This window comes from Eubalaena glacialis, chromosome 18, assembly GCF_028564815.1.
Source record: "Eubalaena glacialis isolate mEubGla1 chromosome 18, mEubGla1.1.hap2.+ XY, whole genome shotgun sequence".
Taxonomy (NCBI): domain Eukaryota; kingdom Metazoa; phylum Chordata; class Mammalia; order Artiodactyla; family Balaenidae; genus Eubalaena; species Eubalaena glacialis.
The window spans coordinates 61774854-61793255 of NC_083733.1; the positions used below are offsets into that span (position 1 = coordinate 61774854).

Genomic DNA, 18402 nt, shown 5'->3' on the forward strand with positions numbered 1-18402 from the left:
TGAAAAAAGCCTCCATAAATATATTGCTTATGGTCAAACACCACATAGTAAGAGAATAATGCTAGTTTGGGAATTATATACTTCAAAGTCATAAGAATAATAAATTGGAGAGATACAGACAATGGAAAGAGAAGGAGCCTTAACTGCTCCATAATTTTATTTCTCCATTTTATTAAAAACTGACATAATTTGAGGTAATACTTATATTATTTCTTTACCACTCTGTATGAATGAAATGAAACATTATAAACATTTTTTAAAAACTGGGATGCCACAACGTGAACTAGGGGTACTCTGATAATTTTTAACAGTCAAGTCATCAAAGATGCAGAGATTTGATAATTCAAGGCTCCAGGATGAAATAACAGGTTTTATGCAATTACTGCCAGTCATTCACATGTATAAGGACAGGAGAACAAATACGAATCTCCATATAAGATCTAGAAGTTTTGGAACATTATTCCCATGGGAACAGCTATTGAGGAAGATCTGTTGTCTTCTCCTGGAATATTTTATCAAAGGTTTCAGCTTGGGCCACCGTGAAGTAATTTTTCCAGTCTTCAGTAATGCCTGACAAACATAAGATAGAGAGTCAGCTCAGATCTAGGGGTAGGTCTGAAGACCCCAATACATATCTTCCTGGATCTATTTCTTCTGTCTACTTGACATGGAAATTGTAGCTAATATAGCAGAATGACCAATGGTTCACTGGTAGGCTTTTATACTGCCTGGCAGTCATACCCATTTACACCTCTGCCTGCTTGGAAACAATTTCCTACATTCTCCTCTCCCCCAACTCATCTTGTATATAATTCATCAGCAATAATGCAGCCTCTATTTTCTGATACAACCAGTACTCTAGCCACTTTTTGCAACCTCTATTTCTACCACCTTGGTCCAAGCCAACGTCATTTCTCACCTGGGTTATTGTATTAGACATCTAACTAGTCTCTCGGTTTTTGATCATTCTCCTTTATAAGTTATTCTTAGCATGACAGCCATATTGATCCCTTGAGAAGCTAAGCCAGATCGTGTCACTTCCTGGTCAAATTCTCCAAGGACTTCTGTTTTCGCTCAGTGAAAGTGCTTATGGCATCCTCTGTGGCTTCAGGTGATTTGGTCCCCTGTCATTTCTCTGACTTCATCTCCTATGACCATCCACTTTCTTGCTCCACTCCGTCGAAATGAGTCTTCTGATGCTGCCTCAGACATGCTAGGCATTCCCCCACCTCAGACTACTTGCATTTCATGTTCCTTCTTCCTGGAATGCTATTCTCTCAGATATATCCATGTCTCTCTCATTTGCGTCTTCAAGTCTTTTCTCCAATGCAAACTTCTCAGTGATGGTCTCTCTCACCACCCAATTTAGAACTGTAAATCCCCATCCTTGCCGTATTTTACTTCATAACACGTATCATGTATGATATGCTATATGTATTTCCTCTGTGTACATGGTTATATGGTATGTATCTCCAATAGATGTAAGTTTTAGAAATTCACAAATTTTTCTTTTTAAATTACCAAAGACAGTGTTTTGAAGAGTCATAGACACATAGTAGGTACTCAAATATTTGTTGAAAGCATGACTAAAAGAATGAGGAATGTACTACTATTAACTCCATTTTACCGATGAGGAAAAAAAAACCTGGAGATGTTACACTTAGAAATTGATGGATGTTGGGAATTCCCTAGCGGTCCAGTGGTTAGGACTCGGTGCTTTCACTGCCGTGCGCCCGGGTTCCATCCCTGGTTGGGGAACTAAGATCCTGTAAGCTGCATGACACGGCCAAAAATCAAAACAGAACAAGAAAGAAATTGATGGATGTGGATTTGAAGCCAAAGATTTTGACTCCAGAAGCCATACTCTTAATTATATGATTATATTATTATTTTATATATCATATAAATTAATATGTATGTATCATATTAATATATTAACTAAATCAATATGTTAATTAAATTAATATATAACATATAACAATGATAATTATATACAAGTTAATAATATACGAATATAAATTATATCCTCTTATATGCACAGAAGTATTACAACAGAATGTTTAATAAGTAATTGATGCCCTCTACACACTTTACTCTCATGCTCAACATTACCTTCATTATAAGAACAATTTTTCATATATTGATTTCTTATGCTCTGTGTCATCCATAACACACTTGATTCTTGGTAAGACAGAAGCCAAAATCTCTGGAAATTCAATACTGTCACCCCCTATTAAACATCAGTCTAGATGAAAGAATCCAATATTTCTATGCAGGTGTCTCTGTAGTTCTAAATCCTACCCGTTTTCAAAGTCCTACAAATCTTTCAGATGTTAATTTCTGTTTATGTCTCTCCTTATTCCTTCTCTCTTAAAAATCTCCCCGAGCTCTTGTGTATTCGTTTTCTAGGATTGCTGTAACAAGGTACCACAGACTGGGAGGCTTAAACAACAGAAATGCATTTCCTCACAGTTCCGGAGGACAGAAATCAGAGATTGAGGTGTTGACAGAGTTGGTTCCTTCTGAGAGCCCTGAGGGAAGGATCTGTTCCAGGCCTCTCTCCTTGGCATGTAGATGGCTGTCATCTTCCTTTGTCTTCACATCGCCTTCCCTCTGTATATCTCTATGTCCAAATTTCCTCTTCTTACAAGGATACCAGTCATATTGGATTAGGGCCCACCCTAAAAAACTCATTTTGACTTAATTACCTCTTTAAAAACCTTATCTCCAAATATGGTTACATTCTGAGGTACTGGGGGTTAAAATTCCACATATGAATTTTGAGGAGATACAATTCATCCTATGAGACTCTGCCTTCTGGCCACCCCACCCCAATTCATGTCCTTCTCGTATGCAAAATACATTCACCCTGTCCCAACAGCCCAGAAGTCTTAACCCATTCTAACATCAGCTCTAAGTCCAAAATCCCATATATGTGTGTATATATATATATATATATATTATATCTATATCTATATCTATCTATCTATCTATCTATCTATCTATCTATCTATCTATAGTGTAAATCAAGCATGGGTGAGACTCGAGGTATGATTCATCTGAGGCAAGATTCCTCTCCAGCTGTGAACCTGTGAAACCAAACAAGCTGTCTGCTTCCAAAATACAATGGTAGGAAAGGCATATGGTAGGTATTCCCATTCCAAAAGGGAGAAATCAGAGAGAAGAAAAGGATCACAGGTCTCAGGCAAATCCAAAACCTAGCAGAGCAAGTTCCATTAGATTTTTTTTTGATTGTATTATCTGTTTTATTATTATTATTATTTTTTTTAATTTTAATTTTTTGGCTGCATTTGGTCTTCATTGCTGCACGCAGGCTTCCTCTAATTGTGGCGAGCGGAGGCTTCTCTTGTTGCAGAGCACGGGCTCTAGGCGCGTGGGCTTCAGCAGTTGCAGCACGCAGGCTCAGTAGTTGTGGCTTGCGGGCTCTAGAGTGCAGGCTCAGTAATTGTGGCATACTTGGGCTCAGTTGCTCCGTGGCATGTGGGATCTTCCCGGACCAGGGATTGAACCTGTGTCCCCTGCATTGGCAGATGGATTCTTAACCCCTGTGCCACCAGGGAAGTCCCCCATTAGATTGCAAGGATTGAGAATAAGCCTCTTTGTCTTGATGCTCTGACCTCCTGGCCCACTGGGGTGGTGGCCCCCTCTGCCCTGGGTAGCAACCCTCACCTGCTTGAGGTCTTTTGAATCATTTAATTCCTTCCTTCCATGGATCACTATCCTGGATATATCTGAACTATAGGGTTCTGGGAAAATGGGCTCCTCCTACTCCATGCAGTATATACTGTTCATTCATCTTGAGCCCAAGGATATGGACATGATTAATTTTTCATCACAGGGGGCTTTACGATGTCTGATAACAAGACAGTCTCAGCTAAGTGAAAAGCCTCTCCTCCTTCCTTTTTCTAGTTGAGTCATTCTTTATACATTTTGTTGTTGTTGTTGTTCAGGATATTTCTCTATGCTAAATCACCAGTGGAGTAACACCAACATGACCTTCCCCAATCCTGTCCTTATTTTCCAGGTCAATCACAGCTGGTGAGTTGGCAAGAGTAATGGATTAATCTGGTTACTGCTTGTAGAATAGATATCTTTCATGTCCAATTCTGAGGAGAGAGAATTTGAATGACCTTGCATAAGACCGATGACCATGCCAGGTCTAATAAACTTTCTCCAAGTGCCTGCAGACCACATCAGTACTATAATAAGAGACTCCCTGATCAGGGCTCATTTGAGAAGTCCCCAAGTGATGAGCAATTCAAACAGTCCCTAATTCCAATGGTTAGTGCCCTATTGTAAGCACAAGAATACCCTCTACATATTCTGATACATTTTGAAGGTGGAAATTTTCTTTTATCTTTTCTCAAAAGAATTCCATTCTCCTCTAAAAACTGAACCTCCAGGAGGGAAATATTGGACACATTGTTTTCTTTCATGACCTGGAAGGAACTGTTTCTGAAGACTGAGTTCAGTTCTTCTGGTTCTAGTTTCTTACCCAGAAACTGGCAGATCTTCTCTACCGTCCTTCTTGTGTCCTAGAAGAAGAGAAAATAAGAGAGATTATATGAAAGAGAAAGAACATAGAAAAGGAGATGAGAAGGAGGAAATAGCAGAATGAGGAGGAGGCGAGGGAAGAGGAAAAGAGAAATAAATGTAGAGACGTGAGTCGGGATTGAGTTGGATGTGACCAGGAGGAAGAAATGGGAAAAGGTAAAGAAGGAGTACAAAGTATACGAAAGATGGAAGGATCATGATGGATTTCCCAGTATAGTTGAATTCAGGACAACTTAACACTAAAATACTGGGTTTTCTAAAGAGACTTTAGAAGGGCTTCTAGACGATTATGATGAGGATTAGGCAGGAGAGTTTCAGGGAGAACTTGACAAAGATTTAAGGAATCGATTTCAAATCGTGGCTATGTGCTCAAATAATACTGTTTTCCATAACTAACATTTGAATCATACAAGAGAGCTTTACCATATCTTCTTATTTATTATCTCAGTAATTAGTACTTGGCACATGATCCTGGGAGATTGTGATAAGAAAACAGATTTTTATAACCAGAAGGGCTTTGCTTTGAATCAGAGACTTTCCTCTTAGAGCTATAATGCTTTAATTTTTTTTTCTTTTTTCCATGAGCCTTCCATACGATCTAACAAGAAAATACACAACTGTAAAAAAAAAACAAAAAAACAAAACAAAAATCCTAATGAAAACAAAAAAAAGAAAAAGAAACAAAAAAAGAACAAAAAAACCCAAAAAAAACAGAAAAAGGAAGGAAAAAGAAAACAACAACAACAACAACAAAACAAACAAAACATGTTTAAAAACCCCAAAAAACAAACAAAAACAAAAAACGAAAAAAGAAAAGAAAAGAGAAAGAAAGAAAACACACAACTGTAGAGATTATTAGAGTAAAAGTTCATTTTGTGGCTTGAAAGCATAATTACAGGAAGGTATGGGACCATGAACCTGAGGTAGCTAAACTTGTTACAAAAGTCTCCTTGGTAAAAATGAAATTCATGTGGAGGCCATAGAGGATTGAACAGAAGTGGCCAGAAGAAGATGATGGAAAGTAATTTTTCTCAGATAGAAGCAAAAGCTGGTGTTTGTGTTATTTTCTCTTTTCTCCAAGATACCACTAATAGGTAAAGTTCTTCTTCCTGTGGTTTCATCACCTTTATTGGTTTTGAACATCAGATGACAGCTTTTCCTGCCCATCCCTCGTCAGTCCAGTTCTTGGCCTCAGAATAATCACACAGATTGATTTTATGACTTAATTTTTCTCTTATCAGTCAATCTGGTATGTCAGACAGTTGAACACATCTCTGTGTTCAACCAAACTTGCTTCTACCCATTCCTGTCTTCTTTCTCAGACCCCTCCTACCACTAGGTTATCAACAGCATCATGCAACTTACCTCTAGAAATTATAGAACCAGTTGCCAGTGTGAACACAAGCCATTGTACTCTGTCTCAGTGCATGGAAAAAGCCCTTTGGTTGTTGTAAGGTGAGATAAGGAAGAACACATGAAGAAAGGGAACAGGGAGCTTAGGAAGTGTCAACCAGAATTAGGACAATGAAGACCAGGTCACTATTCTCACTCCTAATGACCATTCACAAGGCTAAACTTTGACGGAGAAGGTGGAAGAGAGACACAGAGGAATGGAGGGAAGTTAGAGGGAGTGAAGACAGTGGTGAGAGAGAGTGTGCTGACTATAAGAACAATAGTTACCCATTTCATCTCTTCATAACTCAGTATCAGGAAGTTCTCCTTGTCTCTCATGAACATCCAGCCACAAGCATGGTTAAACCATGATCCATATGGCAGTGCATAGGGGGGAAGGCAGAAAGAGTGAGTAGATTACAAACTCTATGAAAGCAGGGATCCATATATTATGGTCACTCTTGTGGGCACAATTGCCAGCACAATGCAGGGCACATTTGGTCTTGCTATAAGTATTATCCAACATCATACGTTTGACCTTTAACAAGCCTAGTTCATTTGGAGCAGGTTTTGTACCCAGTTTTCAAGGGTCTCTAAGGAGATCTTGTCCAGAGAACCATGTGGCCTGAGGAGTTCTTGTTGCCCTTCATTTGTTCAGCATTTAGAATTTTTGGTTGCTAGGTATATTCTCATAGCACTTGCCTTTTTTTTTTTTTCCCCTCTCTCTTCTTGCCTTCATTGCTGCTGTTATAATTATTATTCCTTTGGAAACTATCTGTCTTTCCTCTGGTTTAAGATTTTCTTTCCTTTTTTCTACCACAGCTTTCCTAGAGGCTAGGTGAAGATTTATTTGTAATAATTCTTTGTGACGCTAGGTGTGGTTCTCCAAACGGAGATTTCATACATGAGGAAGTACTCAGGCATGTTTTCTTGAAAATTGCTCTTCCCAGTATTTTATATTGTCTTCCTGGGAGGTAAATTTTCTCACTCCATCCTCCATATCTTAACTATTTTATACTTTCGAATGGCTGTCTACCATGCCCGAACCTTTCTTAACTCCAGATTGTAGTGGGAATTTATTACCAGCTGAGAATTCTACTCAATTAGGCTATCATTCAAGAATGAGCATAACATAAATATATTTTTAGCCAAAACATGGACCTAACTATGTGTGGTGGTGAATGTGTTAATTATCTTGATCTTGGTAATCATTACATAATGTATATGTATATCAAATAATCACTTTTAAATATATACAATTATATTTGTCAATTTTCTCAATAATGTTTAAAAATAACATTTTTGGGGACTTCCCTGGTGGTGCAGTGGTTGAGAGTCTGCCTGCCAATGTGGGGGACGCGGGTTCGAGCCCTGGTCTGGGAGGATCCCACATGCCGCAGAGCAACTAGGCCCGTGAGCCACAACTACTGAGGCTGCACGTCTGGAGCCTGTGCCCCGCAACAAGAGAGGCCGCGATAGTGAGAGGCCCACGCACCGCGATGAAGAGTGGCCCCCACTTGCCGCAACTAGAGAAAGCCCTCGCACAGAAACGAAGACCCAACACAGCCATAAATAAATAAATAAATAAATAAATAAATAAATAAATAAATAAATAATTAAAACAAAACAAAACAAAAACCAGAAAGAAAGTCATGCACACATGTACAAGAGAAACATTATTCTTAATAGCCCCAAAATTGAAACATTTCATTTAATTTCTAACTTTGGACTTATAAAGTGTTGGGGAAGCATTTGGCAAAAAACTAATGGCTTCAGCAATGTTTGCAAACAGCAATCACGGTTCATTCGTTTTGATTCTCCCCTTGGCCAAACCTAACTTAGCAGTGCTCATGCTGCTAGTCTGGTCTTCCTTGGGAGGTGGGACCCGGAGCAGAGGACCATATAGGCTATGAGAACATGCTTGAGATCTTTTGCATAGAGAATTCTAGTGTTCAAGCTTCCAGAACATGGGTGATGATCTTGAGTTGCAAGCTACAGGAATCCTAGAGATTCCTTACATTGCTGGGGAGGAAATGTGTCCAGAGCACAGGACCCCCTAAGGCTCTTTTTTTTTAATAAATAAATCTGTGTATATATTAATACACAACTACTCTATATATATAATGAGATTTTTTTCCCATTTACCAGCAATATTGGACCGCAATATTCTTTTGTGATATTGTGATGTACACTAAATATATATTTCAGTCTCTGTCCATGGCTCCTGGCTCACAACTCCCCAAACCCTTAGAATTTCCTAATCCATAACAGCAATGGGAGCATCTTTTGTTATAATATTTGGTCTTTTGTCCTCAGTTTTTGAAATTTCTTCAGAGCCATAAAGGTGAAATTTCTTCAGAGCCATAAAGGTGAAATGGGTGTCTTGATATTCATAATAAACCCCTTTCAACCACAACTGACTTCATGTTAATGAGGCGGCTTTAACTGACTTTGTTAATGAGATGACTTTTGGAAATCCTCTAAAGATGGGGGCAATGGTTGCCTGGGGAACCAACCCTGATTAGAAGGCTGGAACTTTCAGCCCCACACCTTGAATTCTGGGGAGGGGAGAGGGGCTGGAGGTTGAGTCAATCACCAGTGGGCAATGATTTAATCAATTATGCTTATGTAATGAAGCCTCCATAAAAACCTAAAAGGATGGGCGGGTTCAGAGAGCTTCTATGTTGGTGAATCAGCCAAAGGCTGCCTAGCCAGGTCCAAACTCTTGAGTACAGAAGCTCTTTTGTTTGGGTCCTATGTATCTCTCCATCCAGCTGTTGATTTTCTTTAATATCCTTTGTAATAAACTGGTAATCTAGTAAGTGAACTGGTTTCCTGAGTTCTATGAGCCACTAGCAAATTAATCAAACCCAAGCTGGGGGGTCATGGGAACCTCTGATTTATATCCAGTTGGTCAGAAGCACAGACAACCTGGGTTTGTGACTGGCATCTGAAGTAAGGACAGTCTTGTGGGACTGAACCCTTAACCTACGGAATCTGATGCTTTCTCTGGGTAGATAGTATCAGAATTGAGTTGAATTGTAGGACACCCAGCTTGTGTCGGGAGAAATGTGGGGGAAAAAAACGCATACCACATATCAGAATTGGTGTCAGGATTGTATCCTACCTTGGAAAAGAGGCTTTCTGTATTTCTATCTATGCTTCAGTTCTTCTCTCCTAGAAAAACATTCTCACTTTCTCTATATCTTGTGTTCTCAGCTTATCTATCATAATTTGCTCAAACATGGGCCAAAGGCACTTGACCTTGATATGAAATTTATAACTTCCCCTTTTATGATGGAAATGTTTTTTGAACAGATTTTTGAAAAGATATAACAGGGAATTCCCTGGAAGTCCAGTGGTTAGGAATGGCGCTTTCACTGTGATGGCCTGGGTTCAATCCCTGGTCAGGGAACTAAGGTCTGGGACCAGCTGGTAACTGTGAATCATCCTTGAAGTTCATACTGGAATCATCCATGTAGACAAAAGGGTCTGTCTGGGAATTCTCTTGGGCTATTTTGTTCATCAGGGGTGCTGACATCTGGCAAGGAAAGCCTGTCATGAATTCCCTTGGAGTGCCCATTTTCCAGCCCTCTTGATGTGTCTCTCTGGAAATGCAATTCCTTTAGTGTCCTAAGGCTTTGTTATCATGTATAATCCAGAACTCTGCTACAAGACCCAAGGTCCAGAGCAGGGACTCTGTTGCTTGGGTCTAAGGTCCATATTTCCTGGGACTTAAATTTCCAAGATTTCTTCATTGGTACGTGGAAAAGGGTTACAATCGACTTTCTGCAGGGCTGCAGACAAGTCAGGATATTGGTATTAGTTGATAGCAATAAAGATTTTGGTATTGGTAGTTCTTGATTGGATAAGAAATAGGTCTGTGTGGGATTTTTAGGGCACAAATAAGCAAGATATTGGGACAGTGGTAAGGTTTACAGGATATGTCTTCATCACCCACCGCTATTGATTGGACTTTCCTGGATTCCTGGTGAGAGCTGAAGCACAATTCAGACTACTTTATACACCAAATGGCAAGATCAAATATAGCATTGAAGGGGGGGGGGTGTTCTCTTCATGTCTGGGTTTCCATCAGGTAGTTTAACTATTGCTCTTTTTCTGAAAGAGTAGCTTGACGCTAAGCAGTAGATAGGGCTGCAAAGTTCACCCAGGATCAGTTCAATAAGAAATATGACCTCCAACCTTTGAAGACTGGACTTCAATGCTGGGCAAAAAAAGTCAGGGAACGTGAACTGTTCAATATAGAACAGATGATTGCAACATAGCCTAGAAGGGACAAAGAACATGCCGATGAGGACACCAATAAAGATTCTGTAATGTTACTCTAGGTGAGAAGTAACAGTGGCTCTTGTTAATAAAGCACGGATGGAAGGGGTGGAAAATAAATACTCATTAACAAAGGTGTATTAGCTGGTTACTATGTGGCAAGCACCACTCTAGGGCCTGGAGTCAACAATGAACAACTCAAAGAACTTAAATTTTAGTGGGGAGACACATGGAATAAACAAATAAATAGAATACATATTCATTGGTGATGAGTACTAAGGGGGAAAAAAAGATAAAACTATAGAGATGGGGAGAGGTGCTATTTTATATAGTGTTGAAAAGGGTGACTTCCCTAACTACAAGACCAGAATGAAGATATTAGTCAGGGTCGTGGGACTTGGATAATAATTAGATAAAGGAAAGTGGTGAGGGGCATGAGGGATGGGAAAAAGATGACACTTGTTAAATGTCAGAATCATGGTAGCCCTTGGGTTAGGAGTGGTTCTATTTGTTGAATAAGTTAAACCTGTAATAGGAGAAGTTTGAGATATGGGGGGAAATGTGTTCAATTTTGAGCATATTGAATTAGAGTTATCGATGGCTCTCTCCAGTTAAGATGTCCATGGGCTGTTAGAGAAACAGGTCTGAAGCCAGGGAGATATATCACAGCTGAGATATCAGACTCATCACATAGTTTTGAGAAAAACTGCAAAATTTCAAGTATCCGAGAATGCCTAGAAATTCTGCATAATTAAAAGTATAGAGATCCTACGGCAATGCATACATTTTGAGACAGATAGGACAAGAGAATTAAGGGAGTTTTAGAAAGATGCATCTGAAAAATGGTGGAAAGTCAGGACTATATTGTCCAGGAAGCCAATGAAAGCTGACTTTCAGAAAGCCACAAATTAGGAGAGTAGAGGAGAAGAATATGAGTGCTCTGTGTTAGTATTAGACAGGTCCTGGAGACTCAGAAAATAGCTAGGATAGTTTCTGATGGGGCAAGCATAAAGGTTGGCTGAGGTTCTGCTGCTTTGCAAGATAGTTACGTGGACTTGGAAAATTTGGGTTCCAATGGTGATGGAGCCTTATAACCACGTGTTGGTGAGATGTAGAGACATCAAGTTGGGTTAAAAAAAAAAAAAGAGGTCTGATAAAGCAGTCTGGCAACCCCAGCTTCCGTATTTTATATTCACTCACCATTTCCTTGGATGAACCATTCAAAATATTGTTCCAGTGACTCTGGTCTCTTAACAAATGTTGCAATCCTCCAGAAAAAATAACCAGACACAAAAAACATCTCTGGGATTTCTGATGAGGTAAATCACCTTAAAGAGAAAAATAGGATAATGAAAAATCAATACAGTCATTTTCCAACCTTCTTGATCTTCATAAAAATGGAGAAAAAGCCAATTCCTAGAAAATGCCCTTTAAATATCAATGGATTCTTTTAATAAATTAGTTATTGCATTCATTAATCAAATATGTATTTTAAAGTTCCTACGAACCAGTCACTGGGATGATACTAAGGATATGACAAAGGAAGAGAAAAGTATTGTCCTTTCCATCTGGGATATTATAGTCTACTTATAATGGGAAGCACTGGAAGATTTTAATATGTGAGTGATATTATATTTGTGTACTATAGTTTAAAGATTACTAATAAGAGAATACATTAACAAATTATGCTATCCTTATAGATACACAGCAATATATATCCATACATACACACAACATCATGAATGAATCTCATGGACCTTATTGTTGGGGGAAATCATGGAGGTTTGACCCATTGAGCCATTGACCCGTGAGCTGGACCTAGGCAATTGCAGGCACCTTACCCCTCCCCCTGTCCTTGGAATGCATGTTCCACTTGCCCTCCCTGCACTAGAAGCTGCCTAAAGATATAGCCTTGAGATAGTAATGTGGTGTTGAAACCATCTGGATTGTGTACATGACTCAAGCCAGGTAAAGTCTATATAAACTTTTAAGATTGGGGGAGCAGGTGCCGAAATCAACCCGTCTTGTGGCTGCCTAAGACCTGCCTCATAAGTAAGTTCTCTTGCTTATTAAACCTGCCACCTACCAATCTGGAATGGTCTGCCTCTTTCTTTGATCTCTTCCTGCCCTCTGCATATGCGGTCCAGTTTCAGATTATACCCAGCAAGCTCCTGAGGAGGTTGTGCACCAACAACTATGGTGAGTGAAAGAAGTCAGATGTTCATATGGCATAAGTCTATGTATATGAAGTTCAAGAACAAGCAAAACTAATTTATAGAGTTAAAAGTCAGGAGAGGGACTTCCCTGGTGGTCCAGTGGTTAAGACTTCGCCTTCCAATGCAGGGGGCAAGGGTTCAATCTCTGGTCGGGGAACTAAGATCCCACATGCCTCATGGCCAAAGGGCCAAAGCATAAAACAGAAGCAATATTGTAACAAATTCAATAAAGACTTTAAAAAAAAAATCTACATTAAAAAAAAAAGTCCAGAAAGAAAAATTAATGGCTATACTTCCTTGTGCTGTACAATGTATCCTTGTTGCTTCACAATCTAATTTAAGCATAAAACATTAAAAAAAAAAATCACAAACCAATTAGCACCTTCCAGGAAATCATGTTTCTAAAAACAATCTGAGATATGCTAGATCCTGGATATTCATGGTCCCTTCTGGGCATCATCTGTTAGCCCCATGCGAGAGCCATGTGGCTGTTAAGCTCAATAGACAGTTGTATATAGAAAGACATAGTGGTTAGAAAAACCAGCCATGGGCTTCCCTGGTGGCACAGTGGTTAAGAATCTGCCTGCCATTGCAGGGAACACGGGTTCGAGCCCTGGTCTGGGAAGATCCCACATGTCGCGAAGTAAGCTCGTGCACCACAACTGCTGAAGCCCGCGCGTCTAGAGCCCGTGCTCCGCAACAAGAGAAGACACCGCAATGAGAAGCCGGCGCACCGCAACGAAGAGTAGCCCCCGCTCGCCGCAACTAGAGAAAGCCCGCATGCAGCAACGAAGACCCAATGCAGCCAATAAATAAATAAATAAATTAATTAAAATAATTCTTTTTAAAGGCTGGAAGAAAATTACACTGAGATACCTGCCCAGCAATTGCTTGAGACAACAGTTAAATCAACGAATCAAGTTAAAGATTGACAAATGTCCTGAGTCCCTTTGCTTGACCCCTCACTGGGGACCTCAAAGCCTTCTACACAAAAATGGATAAAATGGCTGGGGGATAAAAAGGAAACTTTCTGGGACTCCTTGTAAGACCAAGACTTGTTGATGGGGCCCTAACGAAAGCTGAAGATAAAGGTATAAGTGTTGATAGAATTGAGATGAAAGTTTATAATGATTGGTGTATTTGAAAGGGCTTTATATGATGGTTGCCTCTCTCTTGCCTAATTATATTATGGGATAGACATTATGTCTTACTGGGGAATGGCTTCCCTGCCTGATGTTATAAGACAGGGCATATAAATCTGCTCCTCAGGCAATATTTTTCTTAAATTTATTTATTTATTTGCTTTTGGCTGTGTTGGGTCTTTGCTGCTGCGTGTGGGCTTTCTCTAGTGACGGCGAGCAGGGGCTACTCTTAGTTACAGCACGGGGGCTCAGCAGTTGTGGCTCACGGGCTCTAGAGCGCAGGCTCAGTAGTTGTGGCTCACGGGCTTAGTTGCTCCGCAGCATGTGGGATCTTCCTGCACCAGGGCTCAAACCCGTGTCCCCTGCATTGGCAGGCGGATTCTTAACCACTGCACCACCAGGGAAGTCCTGCTCCTCAGACAGTATTAATTAAACATACTAAAGGAAACCAATAGGGTTACCTGAGCCCACACACTATAAAGTAAAAACTGGGAGCTCATATTCAGGGACTAATAAAAGCAAATTAAAGAAAATGTAGTTGGGTAAATCAATCTTTTGATATCAATTAGACAGCAGACCAGTTCTTTGGGAAATTAAAAGCAACTGTCTTTGTCTTGCAAATCTCTACAAATCAGAAATGTAAATAGAGCCCACAATGACATGAGACTGAACCTAATTCGCTCAATCAGGTAGAATCTGAAACCAAAGGAAAAAAAGAATGAGGGGAGTAAATGACGTCTTTTTATTTTTAAACAAATTTTAAAACTATTTGAAAAATCTAATGTCCATAAATAGGTTTATTATGATCACTTTTTTTTCACAATCCCTTTGTCTTTATGTTATAGTATATAAAGATGTAATCTATGAGGAAAGCATCCGATAAAACATTAAAAAACAAAATACTGGTGTTATAAACTCAAGTACACATAAACGTGTATATACATTTATATTTCCTTGTTTTTTGTTTGTTTGTTTCTTTGTTTTCCATGCCCCCTCCCCCCCATTTCCTTGTATTTTCCAATAAGGTAATAAACTGCAAACATTCTAAAAGGGCAATAGAAAACTTTTTAAATATCCTTGGAACCTTCAGAGAACATTTTCATTTTGTTTAGACTTCCCAGCTTCTCATGAAGTTCCAAAATGATAAATAATTGAGCAGTTTCAATTGTTGTTTTGCCAAAAGGTACTGTGTGTGTTTTTCTGTTCATCATGACTTGTGAAATTCAGCTGTGTCCTTGGTCCTAGCTAGCTAGAGCTGGGAAAATACAAAGCCATTCCATTATGGCTCAGAGAGGACTTTAAACAATTTTTAAATTTTATTGAAGTATAGTTGATTTACAATGTTGTATTAATTTCTGCTGTACAGCAAAGTGATTCATATATATATATATATATCTGTATATATATATTCTTTTTCATATTCTTTCCCATTATGGTTTATTACAGGATATTGAATATAGTTCCCTGTGCCATACAGTAGGACCTTGTTTATCCGTCCTATATATAATAGTTTGCATCTGCTAATCCCAAACTCCCAATCCATCCCTCCCCCCCACCCTTGGCAACCACAAGTCTGTTCTCTATATCTGTACTTATGTTTCTGTTTCATAGATGAGTTCATTGGTGTCATATTTTAGATTCCACACATAAGTGATATCATATGGTATTTGCCTTTTTCTTTCCAACTTCACTTAGTATGATAATCTTTAGGTCCATCCATATTGCTGCAAATGGCATTATTTCATTCAAAAAGAGGCCTTTTAAAACTCAAACTGCTGCAAAGTCTCCCTCACCCCAAACTGAATTCACAGAGAAATATATTTAGGACTATTAATAAATAATGTTTGTTGCCACACTAAAAAGTTTTCTATAAAAAAGCACAAGTTTTTAGAAATCATAAATAGTGTCTATAATTTTGCCAATCTACAGAATGCTAATGTAAAAGACGGTTTGTAATTGCTTACACCTTAGTTAAAATAAAATTTGAGTAAATACCTTTTAATATTAATAGTAAGCTGGTACAAAACGAGAATTTTGTTTTCTCTCTGTGTTAAGAGGACAAAGTTTTTTTGGAATATTGATCTGCTTTTGACAACGGACTGTAAAGTTTCTTTACTTTTTCAATAATCTGTGGTAACTTTCTGTATTTGCCTTTAAATTTTTTTATTGTCACTTTGGTTGAAGGAATAAGTACTGTTTCACAATAACCTATGATCTTATTTGACCAAGTATTTTAAAACCTTTTGATATCTTTAACAAACTTCCCCAAGTCAAATTCTAAATGAATTTCTTTTGACCTCTAGCTAACTTTGGCATGATGCTTCAAGGGGCCCCTGAAACATCCCAAAGAGATAAATTAAATTAATTGAGTTTATTTGGTATATTAAATTACATGGGAAACATTGTCAAATAAGCTGTGATAAACCTTCTTAGGTTATACTGTATGGGTAAATATCATTAATATAGATATTTCAAAAATTATATGGAATTCTTAAAAACCTGGTATGTCCTGGTGTAATGTTATCAGTAATAATTCTAGTTATTGTCTTAAAATGTTGTATGTCACAGAAATAACCAAGTTTCTTTTCAATTGAATTATAATCAGATCTTTAACCATGCCACTTTAAGTCTTTTGTCATTTATAGACAGTCATTGTTTTACTCTGATGCTTTTACAAAAGGAAGATCTTCAAGACGATTCATAAAATAGACTTTTTGACAAATAAGGTTTCTGATGACTTTCAGATCATACCATTGAACTGAGTAAGAAATTTAAAATTCTAATGGAAAACCTCATGGTTTCATCCAGATCAACAGGAATTAATTACATGGGACTGAATGAACTGATAAATATGATTTATAATTTTATGACTGTCTGAAATATTACTGGCTTTTAATCTTTGTTTTCCAGAAACCCTTTCCTCTTATGCTAAATATATCTTACAGCAAGATGATAAAGTATACCTTTGTAAACAAAGATGAGACATTTATCTTTTTCTCTCTACCTGATCCCTCCAGATTTTGGCTTCTCCAGCTGACTCCCCTCTGGACTTGAAGACTTATTGCAATCCAGACTAAAACTAGTTATACTAATCATTTTAATTTGCTCTCTCTTTGTGGTTTTCAAACTGTTTATGCTTTGTGTCTTTCTCTGCTATACTATGACCTTATTAATGTTACTAGCTATATTATTTATATCCTGTCTATTTTATAAGATTGCTGTCTCTTGCATTACCCAAGGTGTAATCAGGCCTCTGACAAAATGAATGATGGCTAAATGTCTTAAGGCAATTGATCACATATACAACTATATAGAATAATTGTAATAGTGCAACTCTAGGTATAGGAAGAAGCAACAAGGGAAAACATTATCAGGATCATAATAGACTAGTAAGACAGACAATCCAGACAACTTTAGTTTATCAACAGGGCCTAATCCAAAAATAGCATATTGAGTGTCCTATCAATGAAATTCTCCTCTGACCTAGGAATGAGACGTCATAGAGTTGTGATACAAATTGGTCACCAGATGCCTCCCAAACCTTGGTCGAACTTATGACCAACAGGGGGCACTGTAAACAAAGAATATTGCCTGCCATTCCAGTTCTACAAGGATCAAGCCATTAGCCACTGCAGCTGCCCACCAATGGTACACCTCAAGAGAATTCAGGATGGAGAAAAACAGGCAGAATTCTTTGCTTTGGATACTGACCCTAGATAGTTAAGACTGCGTATCTAAGGAATAATTTCAACGAATCCAGATTCTTGCATCTTCCCATATATAAAAAAGCACTAAAATGATTAACTTGCGAAATCTGTTCTTTGTAATTCACAGTATTCTCTTGATGTTCAACTACATGTTTTTTTTTCCAGCAACAAGAACAAACAAAAACAAAAACAAAACAAACAACAAAAAAACCTGGTGTATATCTTTGTTCCTCTCTTACCTCTTTGGAGCAGTTCCTCAGAGCTATCTGAAGGCTGTCTCCCAGGCTAGAGTCCTCAGTAAGATCCCTGAATAAAACTTAACTCACAAGTTTTCAGTCGTGCGTTTTTCTTCAGTTGAGAGTTCCAATGGATAGCGCTGAGTGTGTGATATTCAAGCAAACGCTAATTTATTCTTTTATCTTATCAAGGAAATTGTGCAAGGAAATGCCACACATGTGCTTCGGAGGTAGAGGTACGAAACAGATTCAGTCCCTGATCTCCTTGAACTTCTGGGGGGGACAGGTGAGAATGCAGGTCATTTCAAAGTAGTAGGTGAAAACATTGAAGATCCTGAGGAAGGCCTCAGGGGAGTCCCTCGCCCAAGCCTTGTGAGAGAGGTGCCAGGGCTAGAGCAAGCCTTAGACCTCAGTCTGGGCATTGTGGACATTTTGGCCCGGATCATTCTTTGTTGTGCAGGCTGTCCTGTGTACCTATAGCATGCCTAGCAGTATTCCTGGCCTCTACCCACTAGATGGCAGTAGCACCCCTTCCCCCAGTTATGACAACCAAAAATGTTCCACATGGCCCCTGGTAGAGAATCAGTGTCTTCGAGGAAGGGATGTGAAAGCTGATATTCTCAAGAATAAGGACAAGTTACCCAGGCAAAGAGGGTGAGCGCCTCTCTGAGGCAGAGAGAAAGGACAGACTATCACTTGGAAGTATATTTATAATAGATGCCATCTTCCAAATGGACACATATTTCCATCTTTCACGTTCATTATTCTGAATCCTAAAAGCAAGAACGTACTGCAATTGCAATAGCAATAATGTAAACAACAACAGCAACAATAGCTGGTGTATTTG

The 18402-nt window shown here is 38.7% G+C and overlaps 1 protein-coding gene across 1 annotated transcript; it reads right to left on the reverse strand.

Annotated features, from left to right (window-relative positions):
• Window positions 1-457: 457 nt before the first annotated feature.
• SULT2A1 (sulfotransferase family 2A member 1) lies at window positions 458-12120 on the reverse strand. Its single transcript, XM_061172485.1, is given in 6 exon segments — window positions 458-572; window positions 4381-4556; window positions 6256-6350; window positions 11455-11548; window positions 11550-11582; window positions 12091-12120. Coding segments are annotated over 6 exon segments (543 nt in total).
• Window positions 12121-18402: the final 6282 nt, after the last annotated feature.